The sequence below is a fragment of the Chroicocephalus ridibundus genome, chromosome 1, assembly GCF_963924245.1.
Source record: "Chroicocephalus ridibundus chromosome 1, bChrRid1.1, whole genome shotgun sequence".
NCBI classification, from domain to species: Eukaryota; Metazoa; Chordata; class Aves; order Charadriiformes; family Laridae; genus Chroicocephalus; species Chroicocephalus ridibundus.
In genome coordinates, this window is record NC_086284.1 from 165,558,704 (window position 1) to 165,583,167 (window position 24,464).

The following is a 24,464-nucleotide window of genomic DNA, read 5'->3' on the forward strand; positions in this document are numbered from 1 at the left end:
CTCCGCAGGCCCTGTTGGGACAGCCTTGCACACGCGACACGCTCCATGGAACCCGCTGCAGATGGCCTCCTGTAGGGGTTAACCCCTTGACTCCGTCTCTGCATCTCTGTTTTGCATCATGTTCCTTTTCTCCACACCCCTCCTCCAGGGCAGAGGGGCCTGAAGAGCAGCAAGAGGCCAGGGGCCTCCAAGAAAAGCTACGCTGGGTTCAAGACTTACAGAAAATACAGATTCTTTTATGTCTCAATTTTGCCCTCAAGCTTGCGGCAAAAAAATTAACAAATTTGCTTTTGCAATGGGCAGCTGAAGGAATGGGATAGGACGAGGTGAAGGAGGCAGGGGCTTGTCCTGCAGTGATTGCAACTCCTTCTGCAGATGCAGGTACCTTCACGTCAGTTTATTTTTACCCATTTGGACACAGCGTAGTTCCAGCTTCAGTCACAGAAACTGGGAGAAAATGTGTTTTGCTCTTAGCCTTAGGGCAGCCTTTTTGTTTGATGAGAGGACACTGCTCTTACACAAAGGCCAGCACCTCCCCTGCCAGAGTGACAAGAGACACCGCTTTCCTGAGCCTGCTGGATCACAGCCGCACAGAACTTCCCCCGGCCACCCCAGTTCCACCAGTGGTTGCCTTGAACAGCCCCACAACCTCGAGGAACTTAAGCAGAGAGCGCATGCAAGTAGGTCTTGCACATACCACACGCTTTATTTCAATCCAGTGCCCCAAGCCCTTTTTCCTGTCTCTGCTGCTCGCAGAACCTGTGAGTTAACGCCAATTTTTCCTGCATGTGCCCGCTGCTAGCTGCGGTACACATTGCCTCTCACAGGGAAGAGACAGCTGACTCCATTTCCTTGACTTCTCTCTAGCGCTGGCCCTATTTATACTGTACATCAATTGTAAGGTCTCCTCCCACTGAAAAACAGAGAGGGAAGGAATAACTCTTTGCTACCTAAAGAGATGTGTTGATTTCCAGAGGCTCGAAAAAAAAAAAAAGAGGGAGAAGGAGGAGCTTGTGTGCTCAGGAATTGTACAGGTAGGTGCCACAAACGTGTGCGGGAACACGGGCAATCCTCCATGCAGAGATTTAGGGGCAGCTGCTGCTACTGCTTCAGGACAAGAAAAAAGCACAGCCCTACCCGAGAATGACGAGCACAGCACTGATTCTTTACGCTCTTACACACGCTCAGCTTTCAAACATGTGAACAGTGCACGCAGCCCCCGTGTTTTGTCAAAGGGAGGAGAAAGGGAACATGTATTCCACAGGGATTTCATGGATTGTATTCATTTCCAAACCGAGCCTATTTAATTAGGAAGAGAAGGGAAAGGGACAGGGAAAGGGCAGGAAGAGGGAATAACACAGGCAACGGCAACAAAATTTACAATAAAAATATGCTTGCTCCCTTAAGCAATGGCCACCAGGGTCAGCCACACTACACCAATATTCCAAGCCACAGCAGCAGGGGAGCAGTATATTAAAATACAAATCAGCCACATGCGACCTTCGACAAATGGACTTGAAAGAAGAAACAAAGCGGAGCACGCTTTGTGCCTCTGAGCCGGCAGCAGCAGAAGGGGGTCGAGCACCCCCCTGGCCTGGAGAAGCAGGGGTGGCGGCAGCAGCGCAGCCTCCCCCCTGCACAGCGCTGAGTGCTACCAGGCAGGAGTCACAGTCCAATACAATGAAATAAAATGCACAGCTGGGTTGCTCCTGCTGAGAGCGCTTCTCAGCTCCATGTGAGTCTTGGCAGACCCTTGGCAATGTGACTGGAGGACTCTTCTTTGTAATTCATGCAGAGCTCAGAGCTGCACTGATTTATCCTAGCGTTAAGTACCTGCCCTACAGACCAGGGAGTCACTTCACGAGGAGTAGGAAAAAAAAAATTCAGCAGAATTTGTCCAAGTCTACGAAAGCAGAAGGAAGGACAGACCTCCTACAGGGGAGAGAGGAGGGGAGGGAAAAAAAAAAAAGAAAAGGAAAAAAGAAAGGAGAGCATGTCTGTATGGGCTCTGGGATCCTCTCCCATCATGCAGCTCTGAGCTCTCTGCTGACGACAGTCCTATGAGGAGGGAAGGGCACAGCAGCACATCTCCTGTCTCACAGCTGGTGGAGGGTTTGTAAGAGCATGTGGCGAGCAAATGAACAGGAGTCAAGAGCACGGTTTGGTCTGTGGAAAGAGGAGAGAGAGATTTAAAATTCTAAATTTAAGAACTGCTTTTATCTGACTTTGAATGAGCAAATAAACACTATTTCGAGTGCGCTGGGCTGGCATGCCCAAAACTCTCTGTCTTTTTCCCTTGGTCATCTCTTCTGAAACAATTCCCTGACTTATGCACGGATCACTGCTTCCCATCCAGAGCTTGCTGTGGAAAATTCTCTCTCCCATTGCTGAATCCGAGTCAGAAAGACAACGGCCAAAAATCAGAACATTTATTTTCACAGGCACAAAAATCCGCAAGTTGATGTCTGCAGCCCAGTGTCTCAGTTTGGGTAGCAGGAAGTAGGTGGAACCCCCTTTCCCTCCCAGCAATGGAATTTTCCATACAGGTTCAACATTTAGGGCCTCAAAACAAAGACAAGCTTGCTCGTACTCAAATCTTTTCTCACCCGGTCATCTGCTCTCTTTGACCCAATGGTGACTTTGGTCTCAGGGCTTAAGTCTTTAGAAGAGGCCCTCCCCAGCCCTGAGGTCAAGTAACACCTGACTGGCTTTGCTGGGCCACCTTTTGGAGGGCATTACAAATAGCCCGCAGAACCTGCGGACCACTGGCTGAAAGCAGCTGGCACAAAGATTACCATAGCAAGGTCTACCTCATACAGAGTAACCTGCTCCTCGAAACTAGATGATGGAACTGTAGTTACATCAGGGTTAATGTGGGACTAAATCTCCCTAACCTTCCCAGCACCTCCCAGTAACGTATATTTCTGTTTCCATGGGCTAGCTGCAACTTCTAGCAGCCTGTATCCATCCATTAGGGAACTTTCTCCAAAGAATTTTAATCCAATGTTTTCCACTGTTCTGAGAATGGAAATCATTAATTTTATATTTCTCCTACTCCAACACAGCAAAATAACCTTAATAGCAGTGAGGTCTACACGATTTGGGAAAGAAGAGGGAGCCGATATAAAGATGGGAGTATCTAGGTAGGAGCAAAGAGTTCACCTCTGGATTTATGCTACAGGGCAATAGCTGCAGAGGTTGGTATAAGGTTCCATCTATGCTCCAGTTTGACAGAACCAGATTCTGGAGAAGAGTTAACCCCTGTTATCCACCCAAGAGGCATTCAATGCCCCTCACTGAACAGACAGGACACAATTACAACTAGCAGTTTATCTCCAAAGCGGCTGGGTGAGGTACTTCAGTTGCCAGCTTTGGAAGACTCAGCCCTGTTTGCAATGAGGAGGCTGCTTTTGTCTTGGCAGCTCCCCGCTTTTGGGAACAATGAACCTGAACTGCTGACATTGATCACAGATAGGTTCCCTCAGACCCTGCTCCTAACACCAAGCCTCCTCTAACACCACGGAGCCTCCCAACTTGCTTTGGAGTTAAACTGCCCGCTACTCTGTGCTACAGGCTGTTGAAAGAGGGCAGCGACGTGATCCAATTCAACAGCAAAGAGGAGCCAAAAAAAAAAAACCAAACCAAAACCCCCCAAAACACCCACCAAAAAGCAAAGAGGAGCCAAAAAAACCACCCCAAAACACCCACCAAAAACCCCTCACAAAAAACCCACCACCTCCAGCAAGTGATAGGTGGGTAGGCAGGTATACAGAGACACATTTCAATGTTTCCACCTCAAGAATTATGGAAAAGCACAGGTGGATTCACAGCACCCTCTTGTGTCCAAAAAAAAAAAAGAAAATAAGGACTGATGGCAGAGTAAGATGGATGCTGTTTACAGTCCATATCGGCAATTTTATCATTATTTTTGATTAGAGAGCACTACCCACACCATCACAAATTGTCACAAAAGAAAGGAGTAGAATGACTACTCCAGAAGTAAACCCCTTGCAACAAAAGGCAGCAGAGCTCTAGCCTAAACAGCTACAAGAACATTACAGCTCTAGAAGCCCAGAGGAGCTAACTGATCTTAAAGGAAAAATACAGAAAGTATCACAAAAAGGCATACTGGTTTGCTGCAAACAAAGGACTCACGGGTTGGACAGAGAGAAGTAGATTTGTTGCAGAAATAGAGCTCTGCAGATTACTAGGTTAACCAGTTAGAGGTTTGATTTAAGGTTAGGACATAATTTTGTTCTGACTGAATGCCAACGAAAGACAAGGAGTGCAGGTTAATTGAGAAGCTGTTTTAACTGGACTTTGTGGTTCTTGAACAGCTCTTGTTCTCTCCAGGCAACTGTAAAGGATTTAATAGCGGTCCTCCTTGTTCCCTCAGGGAAAGCATTTTAAGAAAAACATGTATTTATAAAACAAAGGTGTATTGCTTGTATATAGCGTTTACTTCATTATCATAGAAGGGTTTGGGTTGGAAGGAACCTTAAAGATCATCTAGTTCCAACCCCCCTGCCAGGGGCAGGGACACCTCCCACTAGACCAGGCTGCTCAAAGCCCCATCCAGCCTGGCCTTGAACACTTCCAGGGATGGGGCATCCACAAGTTCCCTGGGCAACCTGTGCCAGTGCCTCACCTGGCTCATAGTGAAAAATTTCTTCCTGATATCTAATCTAAGTCTCCCCTTTTCCAGTTTGAAGCCATTACCCCTTGTCCTATCACTATATGCCCTTGTAAAAAGTCTCTCTCCAGATTTCTTGTAGGCCCCCTTCAGATATTGGAAAGCTGCTATAAGGTCTCCTCGGAGCCTTCTCTTCTCCAGGCTGAAGAACCCCAACTCTCTCAGCCTGTCTTCATAGGAGAGGTGCTCCAGCCCTCTGATCCATCTTCTTGGCTGCGCAGGACATTATGCTGCATATTATCATAAAGAAACTTATGTTCTCTCACACCTTGCAAGCAAGGGGTTTGCAAACCAGAGAAAGTTTCGGCTCCAAGAATTTCACAGCACGAGGGACACTCTTTAGGCTTGGCATTAGCACCCTTACATACCGAAAGCAGGCAGAGAGATCTGCCTTCTAATGTGAGACTCTTGGCTCTCACTCAACTTTTACAGGACCTCTGAGCGATCTCTCACTTTCAGAAAGAGACCTTACCCTCCTCTACTTACAGTGAAATGCTGGCTATGGCTTCAATGGAATTTTTGTTGATTAATTCATTAAGACCAGAATTTTCTCATTTTCTCACATACAGCATCATCCACAGATGAAAAACATGTATTGGTATTTTGCAGGCCTGGAACCTGGGAGAGGCCTGAATACGCACATACAGGGAAAGGGGAACAAGTTTGTCTAGAAAGACATGTCGAGTTATGAGGCTACTCTAGGCACTGGAATCTGACATAAGCAATTAAAAGGGTCAAAAGCATTGAACCAAAGTCCCCTTTTCTGCATTCCCAGCTTCAAGCGATTTAAATCCTCTGTTTGGAGGGGTGAGGCTGGTAGACATTAAGTGGTACTTGTTTTGATCAAGCTGGGTTCTCTGCATAATTAGTGCCTAATGAAGTAGTAAGCCATCATTTTCTTCACCCTTTTATTTTAGGGTTGGTATTGTACCCTTAACACTGTATACATCTATTTGATCAACAAACAAGATCACAGGCACAGGCAGCAGTGCAGGAAACAGCACAAATCCAGTGATCTGTCTGGACAACTTCATGTGGCGAGTCTTGATAATTCTTGCTTAAACTTCTAACGAGCTGGAGTTATACTTCTTGGAGGTATACTTCCAGCTTCTAAGAGTTGGAGGTATATTTGTTCAATTGGTAAAGCATATAGTCATTGGCTTGTAACTGCCCAATTCTTAGCCTGATCAAGCCAAAGAGGAGCCAAACTGTTACACCAGAAGTGCCTCTGGGTTAGCATTTGCACATGTGTAAACAAGATAGTTATAGTTTTATTTTCCAAAACTGACCTTGGCATGGCTGGACACATACCACTGCTACACATCAGCTTTGACAGGTTCAGACACACCAATGCGTAGAAAAATTCTTCTCCCCTATCACAACTGGCCTGCTTCCAATCCCAGTAGGGCCAAGAAAAGACTGCCTACCAACACTTGACTGCATCCCTATCATCATCCGTGTTTCATACCGGCCACAAGTATTTGATGCCTCTGCCTTTCATCAGCAAGGGAACCTAAGCATCTGCGTATTACTTTACCCATACTGTGAAAACCAGGAAGGCTTAAGCCTCATTCTGGAACCTGTTAAAAAGCTGCCCTCGCCCTAGGTGGCACATGGTCCATGCTGAGCCAAAGAGCCACCAAGTTCCAAATGGATTTCAGACCTCTGCTGGCGTTGCTTAAAGTGATAATTTTGGACTGTTTCTCCCCTTGACTGCTGAAGCTCTTACTCTCTTGAGAAAAGGACTATTTGGGGTGTTTTTTCTAAGTCACATCAATGCTAAAGTTCATGCTGATTTAATCCAGAAGAGATAAGGCTTCCATGCTTTAAGACATTAAAGAAACTAAAGCTGGTGGGGCTTGATTCTATGCCTATAAGTAACAACATTAAATAGAAGCAGGCAGTAGAAGCAGCTTCTTCAGCACTTACGCTCCCAAATTAGTTCTCAAAAAAAATAATCACTAACTTTGTTGCTGTCACAGCAGGAACAGTTTCATTTAGGAACAAATTCAGTCTTTGTATTTCATACTGTTTTGATCTACTGGTGTTCGTGTTACACAGCATGACAATTCAGGTAGAGCTCTGCTGACCCTCAAACTCAGAAGGATGATTTGGAGGGCACAGTTCAATCCAATGTCTCCATAGTTCATTCAAACAACGGTTAGAAACCCAGCAGGTTTCCTTAAGGTCAAAACACCTCTTCTGTGACTGGCATTAGCAGTCTCTGCTTCAGAGACAGTTAGCTGCAAAGCCAGTTTCCACTATTTCTTCTTTAGAATCAAGATTTTTTGTACTCTAAACCTTGCATTCTGGAGTAAGCAAGATAAAAGTAGACACCCATTAAACTATTAATTCTTAATTTCAGAACAGATATTTAGTGGGCTTTAACAGAACAGCTCGCATGTAGCTATTGACCATCAGTTTCACTAGCTCCCACAGAGAAAACTGCATGAGAAGTACAATACTCACTTTGTGACAAAAGCTGAAAGAACTGGGGCCAGGGATTTAGGGAAATAATCCTGCTGGACCACATGGTTCAAGGTCATAAGAATACCATAGAGGCTGGGGACAGCTTTGATCTTCTCTTCACTCTGAGAAAAGGACAAGAAGACAAAGACATCAGACAATCACCATTTTATCTGATCCACTGTAGTTCACAGAGGCAATGAATGAAGTGCTCCCATACACTGCAGGAGAGAAAGCTGCTCACTAGATTAAGTGCAATGTTCCTCAAGACAAAGGTAGCCAACTCCATAGCCTCCCAGCATCAATATCTGTAATAAAGCAGCATCAAGAACTTTTGACAGCAATTGACAGCAGAAGTAATGGGGAAAGAGAAATGATGAACTTGCAAGTGAAACAGAACAATCTTCTCAGAGTCTCTGTGTCAAAGTGCTCTTCTAAGGAATTCCACCAGATTCCAATTCATAAAGAATTCTGTTGCCTTAATTACGTAATTTTTTCTTGTATTACAAGAATACTACAAGTATTCTGTAGCTTGTTTTTATACTATGTCCAGTCCTTCAGTAGGCTTCCTCCAACACTTGATGCAGTATTCTCAGAACTGGTCTCACAATTATGTACAAGATAAAGCTAATATACATCCCCCTGCTTACATGATGCATCAAGTTATTCTTGCTCCTAATGTAATGCTAACCTACATGTCCCAAGTCTTACGTTGTTTTCATTTATTTCTCCACTTCACTCTGTAGGCAGGATTTGGACTTGTGTTCCCAGGTGTATCATCTTGTATTTCATGGTGCTAAGATTATCCATTACTTGGGTGCTTCCAGCTATGTGGGACAAAAAATGATGGAAGCTGATATCAGAGGACAAACAATCACCTGGCTGATCCTCAAGGGCTTTACTATCAACACCACTTCCCGGTCTGAAAGAGTTCTTCTAGAGCACAAGTCTGTGCTCTGTGCCTCATGTATATTTGCTATTTTCTGTACACGATAAGAGGCAGGTGGTAGTCCCTGAGACAAGTACTCTGCAGAACAGAAAGCCATCTTTTGTTCTGTTGACCTGTCTGACAAATGGGATGCTCAGCATTGGTCCAATGAACACAGGGAAAAGCTAAACTGATTTTTAGGAAATTAAGATGTATCCAAGCGTGTCAACAGCTGTCTGAATCCCAAGTTGCACATTACCAGAAGGAAATACATAAGCCTAATTAAGAGCAGGCTGCTATAACATAGATTACTGCTATTCTGTGGTTTAGAGTTGTCTTGGTCCACATTTCCATTCTCAGCTTCTAGGCAGTGAGAAACTACCTCTTGTAGCAAAAGTAGGCAAAAATGCTACTTAAATTTGCAGACAGAACCTTTCTCCCACTCGTCTCATCAGGAGTAAAGCTATGGGTACTCTAATGCAATTTGCAGGTTTTCTACTGACTCTCCATGTTTTCTCAAGAGGAAATTTATTCCATGTAACTACATATTTGACTCTAGCATTTGGCAAAGATACTCTAAAGCATGATGTTGAACGCTACTGATCTAGCATAAGCTATTGGATATATGTTGTTGAGCCATGCTACTAACAGATGCCCTAAAGGACCACATTAACTAATAATATTGTAGATTAGACTCCTGGACATGGCTTTTCATAGACACCATAGTCCAGCAGCAGCACTATTTCCTTACCTGACGCTCCCTACCTTTAAGGGATTACTGAGAATGCAGAGCACACTAAGCAGAAGAGGTACAAAGAGCTGACACCTCCTTCCATCCTACTGCAACCTTGCAATTTGCAATTTCTGCTGGACCTGCAGACTTCTATTGTCCCTGGGCACCAGGCATGCACAGGCACCCAGCTGCTTCCATGGCAACATAATTACCCAAAACCCAGCCAGTCTGGTCTTCAACAGCCTAAACAGACCATAACTTAAGTCTTTCCTGCTTCCTCACCTTAAGTAGTCCCATGTGGATCAAGAGGCTTGTGATGAATGCATCCGAATTAAATGTGGCAGAAGTGAAGGCTTTTCTCATCAAGGCATCTATAAAGAAATAAACGCATCATATTAAACAATACAGAAAGGGATGCTGTTACAGATTTTTAAGATCAAGATTGATCATACAGGACCTCAGCGAATATCAGCTATTACAAGAGTTTTGGGAGGTAATAGTTGCTGAGATTCCAGTTGTCTCTGCAGGGACTAGGTATAACCTCTGAAACACTGAGACAGACAAAACCCAGTCCTTAGGTATAAGGCCTGATACAAAGGAAAAGAAAAAAACATGCCACAAAAATGCAAAAAAATCCCCCCAAATTTACCCACTGTCAAGCTTCATATGCAATTTGCCCTTAGTCCTATGCATCACAAAATGCTCTATTGAATGCATTTGAACATTCATGCTATGTGCATACATGCATATAAATATGTTCAGATGAACTAGAGCAGCAAGAGTTAGAGACTTAAAATTTTGAAGGCCAGCAAGGATTCACCTTTCATTTTAAACCGAAATAAATGAGAACACAATGAAAAAGCTTGTTCAACTGTTTCCTGGGCTCCCTCAGGAGCAATATTCTGGAAGCACATGCTAAGTTCAGAATGAATCTCTACTTTCACTCCACACAGCAGCACGGCAGCACAGCTTGGTACTTTGTTATCTGGGGTTTCCTGCTGCCAGAGACAAAACAGTCCAATGGCCTGGCCCACAGGGGCCTTCCTCTGCATTGCACCAGTGTCTTTGACACTGAAGAAGGTCACACTATGAAGTGAAGAAAGGCCCAGTCACCTGTTGTTTCATGCACTGCTGTTTTCACTGGAGCGTCATCTTTGAAAACCGAGGATATCCTTAGGAGTGTTGTAACTACTTTCTCTACATCAGATGTATCTGTCTGAAAGACAAGAAAAAATAAAAAAATAATCAAGGGTCATTCAGTTCACTGCTTGCCAAGTACAGAAGATGGTTCTCTGCTAGGACTGTGACAAGAATTACGGTCTTAAACTGACTGACAACAATTTTGCCTGGGCCATATCACAAGGCACAAGCAACACTGAAACAAAGACATTCTTAGTAGAGGCTCTGGTGCCAGTGTAAGCATCACCTGCTTCCATAAGGTTACTTGGGATCACCGGGGAGAAGATGCAGACCTAGGTCTCAAAAGAAAGTTATCATCTCTGGGGATTAAATGATTCTGAGAGAGAATCAAGCACAGAAGACCACCAGCTCACCTACCTGCTGAGCTATCAGCACAGAGCACTTTGGTCCTAGTCGCAGCAGCTTCTCTGGTGATGGGAAAGCAAGGAAAGTGGCAACGTCCACAGGAGGAGACGGCACTGGAGTTGAATCCTGAAACAGGCAGAATCCGTCTCAAGTTTACTGTTCGAAGTACATAAATTGGTTCAGCAAAGGCACATAGGACAGGTCAGGACACAGGTATGTCAGCTCAGGATTTGATCTATTTGATGCTGGAATGAGCCCAGAGTTGGAACAGCCAGAATATGCTAGCACAACTGCATGGCAAAGTTCCCACTGTTTTCTGGATATGGGAAGACTTTTTCTACCCCTGTTTGTTACAGCTGCTATTCAACTTTTCCCTCCATGCATGTGTGCACATGCACACTTTAACAAAACTGTTTCCAAGTCATCCATTTTCTTTATTTCTTGCATGTTATCTCCCTGCCTGTTACTACAGTGCCAGCCCACACAGGAATGTGAAGGGCCACCAGCACTCCTTTCCTCCTTTACTCTCCTCCATCTGAGGAAACAGGAATGCATCTGGAAGTAAGCTTACCTGTGAATCAATGATCTTCTTAGGAGTCAGTGACTGCTGTTCTCCCTGTCCTCTCTCCTTCAGTTGTTGCTGTTCTTCCTCCTCCTCTTCCTCCTCTTCCTCCTCTTCAGCTTCACCCTCCTCCTCCTCTTCTTCATCGTCATCCTCCTCTTCCCCTTCATCATCACTAAAGTTTGAAAGTTACATGTTACATTAATTACATACTTGCAATTCCTGTACACTAACTCAAACATTTTTTTCAAAAAACAAAACAAGCAGCCTCCCCTCAAGTCTTACTGCAAGAAGTGCATCTCAATCTAGAACAGATTCAGAGGACACTCAGGCTTGAGGTCACGCAGTTGACAGTGGCAAGCAAAGAGTGAGGAATTCAATCAATAGCTAACACTAAGATAAGTCCATCCATGAAAATAAGACACAAGGGCTTATCCTGCTTATGGAATCCTTTGACTCCTCCACACTGCACACTCAGGCCAACAGCCATCTGCAGTGTTACAGTTCTTATTTTCAGATAGGTGAATGAAAGTGTTGATGAAAATTGCCAGAAAAATTCCCCGATTTAAACTCTGGTACCCTGCCTACCTCAAAGATCCCAGCACAGATGCCATATTGAAGCCCTCAAGGATCTCCTGGAGTTGCTCACATCCCTCTTCTCCCAGGTAGTTACCTACGTTGACAGAAGAAAGCAATTAGACTTAACAGATGCACACAAGTTTGGTTTGGAGGATTTAGCTGTATATTCTTGTCTATCTCCTATTTCTGAAATTGAACAGTTATCAGTCATTTCTACACCATACCTTAGAGGCAGCAATACAGATTTCAGTTACCAGAATCAAACAGTTGTTAAGTAAATTTCAACAGCATTACACAATGGTTGGAGACAAACAAACACCTAACTTTCCAGAGTCTTCCTGATAGTCCTACAAACAGCTCTTGCTCTCAGCAATTCTAGATCAAGGACACACAGCACAGTACCACTGAAATACACTGACCCAAGGTACAAACAGCCAAAGCCAACACCGGTCAAAGCTCCCCCACTCTTCTGCAGAGATGTGCGCAGAGGTTTTTGTTTGCAAGTGTGAAATATCTGAGATCACAAGGAACAATTTAAAAAGTTTTACTGAAAACAGGTATGGGTATCAGTTTCATCTTTCCACCTTACCAGATGCACCAAAACTGCTTAACTTTAACAATTAACTGAGTTCTTGGCTTAAGAAAACTTTCAGGATCTAACTGCTTCCTGTCCCAAGGTTATCCAAGTTCAGCTACTCTCAGAGTACCATTTTTAAAATGCTGACGACTGAAGACTAGAATATGTGATACTGTCAACTTTCTTCCTAGTGGTTTCTAGTTGGGTTCAGACATACTTTGATCTAGCAAACATACCATTGAGATCCAATTTCTCCAACTCTGCTTTATCTTCAATAGCTTCTGCAACAGTCAGAGCAGCATCTCGTTTGATCTCACAGAAGGACAAATTCAGTTCCTAAGAAGCAGAAGAACATTTGTTTGCAGAATTCCTATTAACGTCTATCATCCCCATAAGCTTTGGGTGCTCACAAGTGTTCTGGAAAGACTCTCATTTGAAGAGGCTCTTAGCGGAAAAAAGAAGTATTTTTAATTGGAAATAAAACCTGACACATACTCCTACTTCATGTATCTAAAAGGGGCATTTTGAAACATACTATTGTTAAGAGCAGTATTACTGAAGGTAACCACTTTACTAAAATAGCCACAGAGACCACACCATTCTGACTGCTCACCTAAAAGGTAGCAACCATTTCAGTCCTTAGCAATCGGCTGACTGGAGATCTTCACTTATTCAAAGGTCATAAGAGCATTCCAGAATTCACACACCAGTAAGTCTTACTGAAGAAGGGTAGCTGCAACACCAAATGGACTGCACATTTGCTTTTGAACGCTTAGGTTGCAAGTTAAAGCCTTCAAAAGACAAGCTACCAGTGGTACTACTTCTGATAAACACCGCCAACAGAGAAACAACGTGGATAGTCTAGTAAGAGTAAAGTTATTCAACAGCCAGGCACCATCCCCCACCATTCCACGTTGTGCTCAATCAATCCTTTCCGGAGAAGAGATTTAATATTAACAGCAAAAAGGAAGCAGTCCTTGAACAGAATGAATCAGCTACGATTGCTTCATGCTACCCTCCCTTAACCACTTCTGCTCTAGAAAAAAGGATTTAACTTCCAGCTGTTCATCTCAATACTCCCGTTAGAATCCTTACTTAAGTTTTCCTGGGAGATTCAGACACAAGTTCCAGTAGAACCAGCAGAAGCCTGAGACAGAGATCCCACACCACAAAGCACCTACTTCTTTCTGTACCAGGTTCATATATGTAAATAAATATTAGCACTGGGCTGAATTTTTGTCTTTGACTGTAAGCTTGCAAGATTAGGAATTATGTGTTCAGCATCTGTGCCAGTGCAGTTGTGACCCATGGCAGGTGTTTCTAGAGATCCTAGTTTACTTACATTACTGACAGGACTTGGGCCTGTCTAGAATGCTGTCAAATATGAGTCCTATGCAAATACTGATTTAGGAGGCTGTGGTATTGCCAAGAACCTAAAAATATTTGGACCTTTAATACATGTCCTAACAAAGAAAAAAGCATTAACTGAATGAACTCTGAAATGCTGGAGAGATTACAAGCTGTTCATGAAGAGGAACATCTCAGTTCCCACTCATGACCCTCTGAGAAGTTCTAAAAGCAGATACTTCCACTACCAGATTTCTTGAATATCATTTGCTGACCTGAACCAACAGCTTCAAAAACATCAAGTGGAGACTAAATAGATCACTGATACATCTCCATGTAGAACAGTCCTAGCTGGATGTGGCAATGCCACTGATCTACTTACTGTTTATTGCTTTCACATTGTGAGCACAGAGCCTGCACTGAAGTGAATCCCACTTTAAAATAATCAGTAAGTGGGAAACAAAGCGTTTTCAAAAGATATTCAAAGCTGAACAGCAAGACCACAATACCTTTAATTTGTGAAGCCCTTCTTTAACAGCATCAGCAATAGCAACAGCACCCTTTGACCGCACCAGGCAGTCTCCAAAATTGATCACTTCAATCTGGCGAAGTGCCTTCAGAGTCTGCAAGACAGCACAAATTTGAAAGTACAGACATGGAAGTAAATGAATGTCCTATCAATCCCGGAAGGTCATCTTTCCTTCCGCAGTGTGGCATGTGGCTCCACCATCACAGAGGTGCCAATGCTAGCTATATTTGAGAAGACTGGGAGGCAGAAGACAAACACAAAGCAACTGCTTAGAACAACTCACCTCTGCCATGGCGATAGCTCCTTTGTCTGTGAAGGTGTTGTCATTCAAGTTTATAACCTTAAGTAGTGGGTTGACAGCAAAGGCCTGGGCCAGTGCTGTGATGCCAGGATGGTTAATTCCATTCTGTGGCATATGGACCTCTTCTAGAGTCCCAATGATCTGGGAAAGGATGCAATTGGAAAAAAGCTGTTAGAAGACATACTTCAACTCGAGCATAGTGCTCCACTTTTTAGGATTTGACTACAATTGTTTTCCTCCAACTCAAAACTCCATTAGCTTTTCTACACAGAACTATTTACCAGCAATTACATCACATATCTAAGTGAAACCGCATGCTCATGGCAAGTGTCAGATTAATATAAAGCCCCCAATTCTAAAAGTCACAGGTAGCATCCTCCTAGCGTGTCTGCTCTAGGATACCTTAAAACAAGAGTTCTTCACCTGTGGTTCAACAGTCCTGAAACAGACCAAGCAACATCACTGGATACAGTGTTTTTTTTAATTAAGATCTACATTTCACCCTGACTGCAGAAGCAGACTCAAAAGAAAACCAGTATGAACACTGTTTATGGACTAAAGAGCACATCACAAAATTAATCCCATTTTGGTAGTGCCATTCAGTCTGAATTCCTCATGCATCACTGTTACATGCCTCAAGTATTTAAGAAGTCTTAGTTTTGCTATGATTGCTCATTAGTCAAAGGTACATTCAGATAGCTCTTTACAAAGAAGAACACCTATAACCTGCGATATCATTATTAATATACCTGAAAATATGCATTATAATTCAGAAGTTACTTTTAGCAGCAGTGGAGGAAGCAAAAGGAAAGTACGTGGCCCCAGCCACAGTGAATTCTCTTCCTCCAACAAAAGTGCAAGTTGGCTGGCCAGGGACAGCTAGAGAAAGCTAGGAACCATTTAGAGCCCTCAGAGGATGATCCTAGGAAAAATACTAGGTTGCTTCTGCTAGATGATTGAACTACTGGGCAGAAAAGCACTCCAGAGGTCAGTGATACATCTACACAGTACCAGATAACCTCCATTAGCACAAAGGGCAGAGAAGGAATAGGACTACTATTAATATACTCAAGAAATGCCTCTTTCTCCCTCAGGAACTACTGATGCACTAGTTATGTGTTTGGAAACTTATATCACATAAATATTCAGTCATCAATTCTAATTGCAGTTGTTGAAGACTCCAGTTTCAGCAGCTAACAACATCACCGCTTTAGTGAACCAACAGCCAGCCACTGCCTCCAAGCTGAGGCAAGCTCTGCATACATTATCTTTAACATCATCAGCACTTAAGCCGACCTTGCTCCACTTTGCTGTCAGGAAGCTCTGCTTTGCTACTTACCCCAAAGGCTTCAGCCAGGGCAGTGGCACCATCATTCTCCAGACGATTTCTGCCAGCCACAAATATTTTCAAAGCCAGCAGCTTGCCCTGGGCACTTGATTTCCTGTGACATTCTTTCAGAGCAGCTGCCAATATCTAGAGATAAAGCAGTTTATACTACCTCAGCATCACATTCTGAAGGAACCCAAATGTGTTTTGTACATCCAGCTTTCAAGAAATACTTCTGGTCACTGCTGAAATGCATCTGCTTCTACAGTAAGGCATACAATAAAACTGTCTGTAACTACAACACTTGCACACTACAGTCTTAGGCAAGAAATTACAATTTTTCAACACTAGAACACATTGACCCCATTAAGAACATTCAATTCTTAAACAGGCAAACAGATAGGGTCTTAGTGATAATGACACTTAGTCCTGGCTTTCCGCTTCATCCAACAGGCATCCTTCTGTGCTAGGCTTGGTAATATTGTTCTCTCAAATCCAAGGCTACTAGCTCTCTTGACATGGAATCTAATGTTCAGGATAGAACTGTTTTCCCATCCTGGAAAAACAGATGAGCTTTTCATATTTCAGAAATTTATCCACGAAAACACAGAGGGAAAGGACCTTGAGACTGGAGAAATGGGCCAACAAGAATCTCATTAAAGGAAAACGCAAAGTCCTGCAAATGAAGAGGAATAACTCCACGTTCCAGCATAAGCTAGGGGTCAACTGGGGGCAAAATAGCTTGTCAGAGAAGAACCTGGGGGTCATAGTGGGTGAGAAGTTGACTATGAGCTAGCAATACGTGCTTGTGTCAAAGAAAGGCTACTGGTCTGCCTTGGGAAAAGGATTGTCAGGGAAGCGATCCTTCTCCTCTGCTCAGCCCTGTGAAAGGCACCCGAGTGCTGTGTCCAGTTCCAGGCTCCTACATGGACACATACTGGGGTGAGTCCAGGATGATTAAGGAATTGGAGAGTTTTACATACTAGGAGAGTGCTGAGAGCTAGGATTATTAAGGCTGGAGAAGAGGAAGCTCTGGGGGAGATCTTATCCACGTGGAAGAACAGACAGAATGACACGATGGGGGAAGAAAGTGGTGTAAAGAAGGCAAAGCCAGACACAAATGCACACAAACCAATGCAGACAAAATTCCATTTAAACATAAAACCCCCTTTTTTACTGTGAGGGTTGTTAACACTGGGATAGACTATCCAGAGAGCCTGTGAAGTCTCCATCCTTTGAGATATTCAAAACCTGACTAGACACAGCCTTGAGCAGCCTGGTCTAGTTGCCCTGAGCAAGGAAGTCAAATTAGACAATCACCGAAGATCCCTTCTAACCTCAACCATTCTGTGATCCTATGTTGGGCAGTCTGAAGCCAAGTCCTGGCTTTGACCTCATTCCCAAAAAGGAGATAACCCTTACCTTGCCACCACCAATGCCCATGCCACAGTTATTGAGCTTGAGTTCCTGCAGCGTGTAGCATGCGGGGCTCTTCAGCAGTGCCTCAAAGCCACGCACACCATCTGGCCCAAAGGCATTGTCGCTCAGGTCCAGCTCCACCAGCTGGGCTCCAGCAGTGATGAGTGCATCCCCCAAAGAGATCTGTAAGGAAACAGATGGCAGTGAGTTGGTGGGAGGGAGTGGATTGACTTTTAGTGACAGCATCACTGCAGTGGCTAGGTATGACAGTGATGCTGCAAAAAATTTCCACTTTGAAGACATTTGGCAAAGCTGCATGGGGAAATAAAACTTTACAACTAAAGCCAGAGAAGAAGTTGTGCAAATTAAGCTAAAGATAACCGTAAGGCAGTTACCAGGAAGTTATCCCATCCCTTCAGGTCAAATACAGATTTTTCAAAGTGAGTTTCCCCCTCGACAGTGCTAAAAGAAATATTTTTTTCATTCTGATGAGTTTATCAGGACACAAGGAGGTGGGGAGCTCTGTAATGCTCTGGAAGAGACAGCATATGCTTTTATTTAGAAAGCTTAGTTCCCATTCTATCTATCAGATCATGATGATGTTTTCCCAAGGGACAAGATTCTTCACTAGCGTGGACTTGCATTTGGCCTTTTATCTACTCTTCTCCACCTCATACAGAAGGAGCAAAAAAGAATCACTCACCTAGTGTTAACAGCGTAGAGACAGATCAGCTCTGTGCTAAAAAACATTCTCCCACAAAAAGCATGACAGGCGAGAAAAGTTACATTAGTCAGAAGTCTCAGATCTAGTTTTTACTTACCAAAGCAGGAGGAATCTCAGACCTTAGTCTCCCTGTGAACATGTCACTCCAATGACACCTCTAAAATAAGAAACATACAGATAGAAGCCATTAAAAATATTTAGAACACCACAGTTGTACAGAGGTTTACACATACAGGCTGCATTACATCACTGGGGACAGCTTAATACTGTCTGCCTTCCCTTGGGCTTGTCATTTGATTGTGCTGAAGAGCTATGAGAACTAATGTTACAATTAGTTCACTTGCAAGGACATAAAGCCACTGAAATGCACATTGTAAATAACACCGTATGAGAACTGTTGTTGCATTCAAGCTGGAATTCTTTCCTGCTGAGAAAATTACCCCAGGAAAAAGCATCAGGAAACTGAAGGATACATTAGGAATGCAGATTTTACTAAGGTATGGAGCTCAACAATCTGGACTTGCTTGAAAAGCCACACTTGGGTGATTAACATGAATCAAGGTTTCATACTCCTCTCCTGCAAAGGACATCGCCTCTAGCAGCATTGCATCCTCCTAACATTAGGCTAGAACAGCAGTTGGGAAACATCGCTTGGACACAGAAAAGCCTCCCTAGTGCATATCCTCCATTATTTCTTCCCTACTCAGGCACTCTCTGAAGACTCATTCTCCAGAAGATGTGAAACGCTTTTCCATTAGAACTTAAGTTCTGTTGCCACAGTGCTTTGTTTACAGGTGCTTCCTCTGCAGAGAGGCTCTTCCCTGCACAGCTTCCCAACTTTAAGACAGTAAGCCTTCTGAACAGGAACAGTTAGGAACACAGAAAGCATTCCCACTACCCCAAAGTCCCCAAGTTCTGCTGTATTTTCATATGGTTGCTCTCCCTACTAGAAGAATTGCCAAGCAAGCTTTGGGGCTAACTCAAGGCAGGCTACTGCAGGAAGAGTGTAGATAGGCCTTCAGTATTTCTACATTAGTTCTTTCCCTTCACCACCACCCACTTGAGGATCTCACCTTGAGTTCCGATTTTTTTTCCAAGGCTTTGGCGATGACCTTTGCTGCCTCCACACCCACAGTGTTGCCTTCCAGGCGCAAAGCTTCCAGGCCATCAAATTCCTCGATTTGCTTGATCACTTCTTCAGCTGCAAAAAGCAGATAGTTTAGTTGGCCTTTTGACTATCATCTTAGGTACCACAGTAACACTCTGATGCAGCAATACTTGCTCAACTCTACCCTTAGAGAAAACAGCTGAACAACATTATCTGAAAGAATCCTGAAACAGCAATGGAAACAGAGCTAAAGTGTCAGATCACTAAACAGAACATTCGTCATTCCCCACCCTGCCTTTTCATAATTTATTTCTAGTTCTATTCTCTGATAGGCATCCTCCTATTTGCAAAACTAAGTTTCTTTACTTCTTAAGTAAGATTCCTCTGCCATTCAGCACATGGTTGAGGAGCTAGAGTGCGTGTGCTTACAAAGATGCAAGGACTAAGCCAAAAATTGATGGGAATCGGTGCCATATCAACAGGAAGAAGTTTCCACGGACTGACAAAAGTAGACGCCTGCTTAGCAAACACATCAGGGTGGAACAATTTAACTCTACAGTAATCCCATGCAAGATACAGGAGCAGGCTGCAGAGTCTCTCCTGTCAGTGGGCACTTGTTATCATTCCCAAGCTCCAAAGCCTTTCCCCATAGTTCAGTGGCTTTGCACTACTAAAGCAGCATATAAAAAAGCTTCACCTTGGAATCCATAAAAAAAGATATGCGCTATAGGACATATAGCAAATAACATCTCTGAAGAACATGCTGTTTCTTGGTGTGGCAGAAATGTTGCTCTAAGAATATATACATTTTCTCCAGATATTTACTACATTAGCAGCCAGTGCAAGACATTTTTAATTGGGAAAAACATATACACCAGCAAGAGAGAGATTCCAGAAAAAAAAACTAAGAAGAGTAATCGGTCAGAATTTGTGAAGAAACTGGACTATTGCAGCAGACTAACATATTAGCCCATTCCTCTGCACATGTCTTTGCAGCATCTACTTGTCTCAACAGCTTGCTTACTGCTTTTAAAAGGAGCACTGACTTCTAATGCACAGTGACTGTCAAAAGCACTTGGAGAGAACACTAAGAAAACATAAATTACACACCAGGGAGCCAAACCCCAATTCTGCCAGCTGTAGCACTGCCAGGGCACCAGGTCAGAGCAGGTACAAGAAGGGAAGGTGAGGTGTCTATCAGAAGCAGCTGTAGCTGATGCATCACAGCTAATATTATGAGAACTTGCCCACGCAGGATTAGCAGGAGGTTAACCACAAGACTTTAGAATTTCAGGGAGACACTTCCCAAACACAAGGGTATTTTCTCTTACCATCTTCAGCTGTATTGAGTTTAAGGCTCTGTCCTTTGAAGCTCAACTGTCCACCACCCACTTTGGTTTTGGCAAGTGACTCCGCAAGCTTAGTGATGTCTTCTGATGCCATTTTTCTGCTTTTTTCAAATGTTAAGAGCTGTCAATTAAAAGAAACATTAAGAAAAGCAAACTACAATACATAATCTGTATAAATAATCATGTTTATTTGAACACTAACGTGTTTTTTTGTTCCTGAGAAATCTGAGTTTTCAGTGTCATTAGTGTGTCATTTTCCCCATAGCTCACTTATGACAGCTAAGCTAGATTAATATTCCAAAACCAGTCAGATGGTGTTGATTCTTCCAACACTGATGAGACTTGGGTTTTGATGCAGTTGTTACACTTCATAAATAACCAGTAGCCAAAACTATGGATTGAGGCCACATTAAGACATTACTCCTTGCACAACACTTTTACAATTAAAATGTAACATTCCTCTCTCCTCAAACCCCATCCCTTAATTATACATGCTGCGCATTTCCCCTGCTCTCCAAAGCAAGCTAGAATGAATACAACAGTTTTTGCTTTTCAGTGATATCCCCAGTAATGCCCTTGTCAGCACAGTTCTAGAACCACCGAGCTGCTGAAAACATTGTGTGTTGCATACAAAACCCTCACTGATGCAGGTTCTCCTTCCTTTTGGATGTCCCACACAGATTCATCACACATTAAACAGGACGATCTTGCACTGATGATGGATTAGTGAACATTTTGCCTTGAGGCACAAAATTGAAGCTAACCATGCCTAGTTGCATTGGCATACCATTATTTAATGAATATCAATCACTGCATGAAGTAACTGGCCTCCATTCATTCAGCAGGATAAACAGAACATGCTTCTTATCCCAGCACCTCAGCTGGGATAAAAAACTACACACAACTAGTGCTTAGAAGCAACACACATATAAAACAGAATTCAGGTGTCAGAAGGGATGAAGGTTCACTCCTACAACAGAAAACTGGTTCTCTTCCATTCTTGTGTGACTTTGAAGAAGCCCCACACTCTTGCAGCTCTGAGTTCAACAGTGCTGGTTTTAAAACAAACCCTAAACAAAAGTTGTACATACATACTTTCCCCCTGATACCTAGCCATGAAGCCTTCAGCTTCCCCAGAGTACAGCTTCTCTTCAGCTTTCATCACCTTTAGTATTGCTTTTGGACAAAGTGGGGGAAAAGAACATCTCCAAGGCTGATCAACACCACTTTTCTAGGATGACTGTCCTCTCAAGTAGGTGCTGCCAGAAGAGAGGTGCTCACATAATTTACTCCACTCCTACCAGCCCACACAGACACCAGACTGATGGATATTCCCAACCTCTGTCAATCCAAGAATGAGAAGGAAGAAAGAGAGGACATCCTCCAACCCGTGAAGGTTTTACCAGGCAGGAACAAAAGTTAGGATCCAAGCAAGTCAGTCTTTTCACCTCATTCAATTATTAACTTCACTTTTAAATATCTCATCACCCTACTGTTTAAAAAAATCTGTTCTACTATGACGCCCTTCTACGCTCTACAGCTGTATCCACTCCCTTTGCTTCTCTTTGCCTTAAATCCCCTTTTACTTTCTTCACCTTACACCCAGGCTCCTTCCTAATTTCAACATATGACTCCATCATCACATCCTGAAGCATGCCTTACTGCAAACATGCCAGCCACACCCAGCTGTCAACCTACCAGAGGTCTCTTCACCGCTACTTCTTCCGCAGGGAAAGCTTTTAAAAAAAAAAAAATAATGAAAAATTGAAGAGTTAGTACGCTTGGCAAATAAGAACAAGATCTGGAAATGCCTGAGGAGAGGATTCCTCATTGCTAAGGGACTGCGTGAAGCTGTTTGACCACGCTTCTCCATGGTCAAACAAGTCAAGTCCCAGCCGAACGCTTTATTTACAACTGTTTGCCCACGCCAATAGCCAACACGCCGGGTCCCTGCCGAGCTGTGCCGAGGAGGAGCCGGCTCCGCTCTCCCGGCCACGGAGGGCCCAGCGCCGGGCTCCCGGGGTGACAGCCCAAGGTTACCCTCCTCCTCCCGCCGCCGCCCACGACTCCGCTCTTCCCCCGGGGAAGCTGCCGAGCGCCGGCCGCGCCGCCACCTGCTCCCCGCGGCCCACCCCCCCCCCCCCCAGCCCCGCATAACGGCCACCGCCCCCGTCCCACCCCACGCGGGGACGGCCGGGCACGCGTGACCCGCGCCCACGAGGGGGTACCGTCGCCTCCGCGTGGGAGCGCCGCGGGGAGCCGGTGAGGCGCCGGTGGTGGGGGGGTGGGTTAGTCTGCGGGCTCGCCTCGCCTCACGCACAGCCCCCGCTCCCCCGGCCACCAACGGCTGGCGGCGGCTGCCCCCTCGACGCTTCTTCCCCCCCTCCCCCCGCGCCTCCTCTCACCTCCGCGCCGCCCCTCACCTCCGCGCCGCCGCCGGCTGCTGGGGGAGGCGATCGAGTGGCACCGGCCCAAGCCCTCACGCCGCCGCTGCCGGGAACGATGGGGGAAGTGGCGGGGGGGCGGGCGGGGGAGGCGGAGGATTTGAAAGCAGGCAGTTTTGCTCTCCCCTCCTGGATTGGCTGTGCGGCGTGACGTCACAGAGACGACCCACTCCACCCCGCGCCGCACCGGGTGCTGACGGGCGGCGCGGCGCGGCCGCTGTGGGGTGGGCGGGGCTATGGGGCGGCCGCGGGGCACGCCGGGAGTTGTAGTCCTGCGGGGGAGGGCGCAGTACCCGGCATGCCTCGCGCGGAGGCAGGCCGTGTGGAGGCGGTGTGGGCCCGGGCGGGGGCCCGGCCCTTTCCCACACGCGTCCCCGAGTGGGGCCGGTTGCCCCTGCCCTCGGCCACCGCCGCTCCTGCCTCTCCAGAGCGCGGGATCCGGGGCGCGGCAGCCGTGGCAGCCGTTCCGGAGGGCTGAGTGGCTCTGCGGTGTGCGGCCCCAGCCCCCTTCACAAGGGGCCTGCAGGGAAGATGTCGCAGAGGAGCTCCGAGGTGCTCAGCAGCCCTCCCACATATCCACGGGTGCGACACGAGTGCCTTTTTTTCTGCGAACCTTAGTTTTTAATAACGGCTCTGCAGATCTTACCTTTGTATTTAATGTGTTATTGTCAAGCCTTTCAGCTGAGGAAAGCATTTCGGCCAGGAACGTGCAGTCATTCCTGCTTAAGGATGCAAAAAGCATCATTTTGCTTGATGGCTTCATTTATATGTTGCATGTGACATTTTTCCTCTTGAGTATAGAAATAAAAGTACATCTGATGGGCAGGTGGGTCAGGGCAATCCCAAGCATAAATACAGGCTGGGCAGAGAATGGATTGAGAGCAGCCCTGAGGAGAAGGACTTGGGGGTGTTGGCTGATGAGAAGCTCAACATGAGCTGGCAATTTGCGCTCACAGTCCAGAAAGCCAACCGCATCCTGGGCTGCATCAAAAGAAGCGTGGCCAGCAGGTCGAGGGAGGTGATGCTGCCCCTCTGCTCCACTCTGGTGAGACCCCACCTGGAGTACTGTGTCCAGCTCTGGGGCCTCCAACTTAATCAGTGCATGGACCTGTTGGAGCAGGCCCAGAGGAGGTCTGGACAAAGATGATCAGAGGTCTGGAGCACTTCTATGAAGACAGGCTGAGAGAGTTGGGGTTGTTCAGCCTGGAGAAGAGAAGGCTCTGGGGAGACCTTACAGCAGCCTTCCAGTACTTAAATGGGGCCTATGAGAGAGATGGGGAGTGACTTTTTATCAGGGAGTGTAGCAATGGGATGAGGGGTAAGAGTTTTAAACTGAGAGAGGGGAGATTTAGATTAGATATTAAGAAGAAATTCTTTAGTGTGAGGGTGGTGAGACACTGGAACAGGTTGCCCAGGGAGGTTGTGGATGCCCTATCCCTGGAGGTGTTCAAGGCCAGGCTGGATGGGGCTTTGAGCAACCTGGTCTAGTGGGAGGTGTCCCTGCCCATGGCAGGGGGACTGGAACTAGATGATATGTAAGGTCCCTTCCAACTCTAGCCATTCTATGACTATGACAAGGTGAGCTGTGCATAAACCTGCTTGCTATGGCAGTGTGTTTGCACAGGTCCTCTTAACCCAAGCCCTTCTCTCTGAGTTGCAGTGTACAGGGATTGACGTAGGTACCATTTCAGGTGGCAGCTGGATTTTTTCTGCCATTTGGTCCCAAAACATGATAAGATGCATTTCTCATTCTCTCACAGTTCTCCCAAGTGTAGTTTTAAGAAACAATATCAAATGTTTATATGGACCCAAGAAAAGGATGTCAGTAGTTGG

The 24,464-nt window shown here is 45.1% G+C and overlaps 1 protein-coding gene across 3 annotated transcripts; it reads right to left on the bottom strand.

The window, feature by feature from the left end:
• Positions 1–685: 685 nt before the first annotated feature.
• On the bottom strand, positions 686–22,750 carry RANGAP1 (Ran GTPase activating protein 1). 3 transcript variants are annotated; one of them, XM_063322519.1, is made up of 17 exons: positions 22,611–22,750; positions 21,886–21,923; positions 20,170–20,308; positions 18,804–18,931; positions 17,828–17,887; positions 17,010–17,189; positions 15,600–15,734; positions 14,243–14,401; positions 13,940–14,053; positions 12,320–12,419; positions 11,516–11,600; positions 10,937–11,102; positions 10,378–10,491; positions 9,934–10,036; positions 9,103–9,191; positions 7,163–7,284; positions 686–2,166 (listed from the first exon to the last, which is right to left on the bottom strand). In XM_063322519.1, exons 3-17 carry the CDS (start codon positions 20,279–20,281, stop codon positions 2,097–2,099), a joined length of 1,737 nt encoding a protein of 578 aa, XP_063178589.1. In that variant the 5' UTR covers positions 20,282–20,308; positions 21,886–21,923; positions 22,611–22,750; the 3' UTR covers positions 686–2,096. The 3 variants fall into 3 exon arrangements, with proteins under 3 accessions (XP_063178589.1, XP_063178588.1, XP_063178587.1); XM_063322518.1 differs by having other exon boundaries at positions 22,593–22,713; XM_063322517.1 differs by lacking the exon at positions 22,611–22,750 and adding an exon at positions 22,416–22,506.
• Positions 22,751–24,464: the final 1,714 nt, after the last annotated feature.

Coding starts and splice junctions, on each gene's coding strand:
- RANGAP1 (XM_063322519.1), bottom strand. CDS start 20,281: ATGGCATCAGAAGACATCACTAAGCTTGCGGAGTCACTTGCCAAAACC. Junction 11,601..12,319: donor GGAGAAATTGGATCTCAATG/GTATGTTTGCTA, acceptor CTGTCAACGTAG/GTAACTACCTGGGAGAAGAG. Junction 7,285..9,102: donor TCCACATGGGACTACTTAAG/GTGAGGAAGCAG, acceptor TCCTTTTCTCAG/AGTGAAGAGAAGATCAAAGC.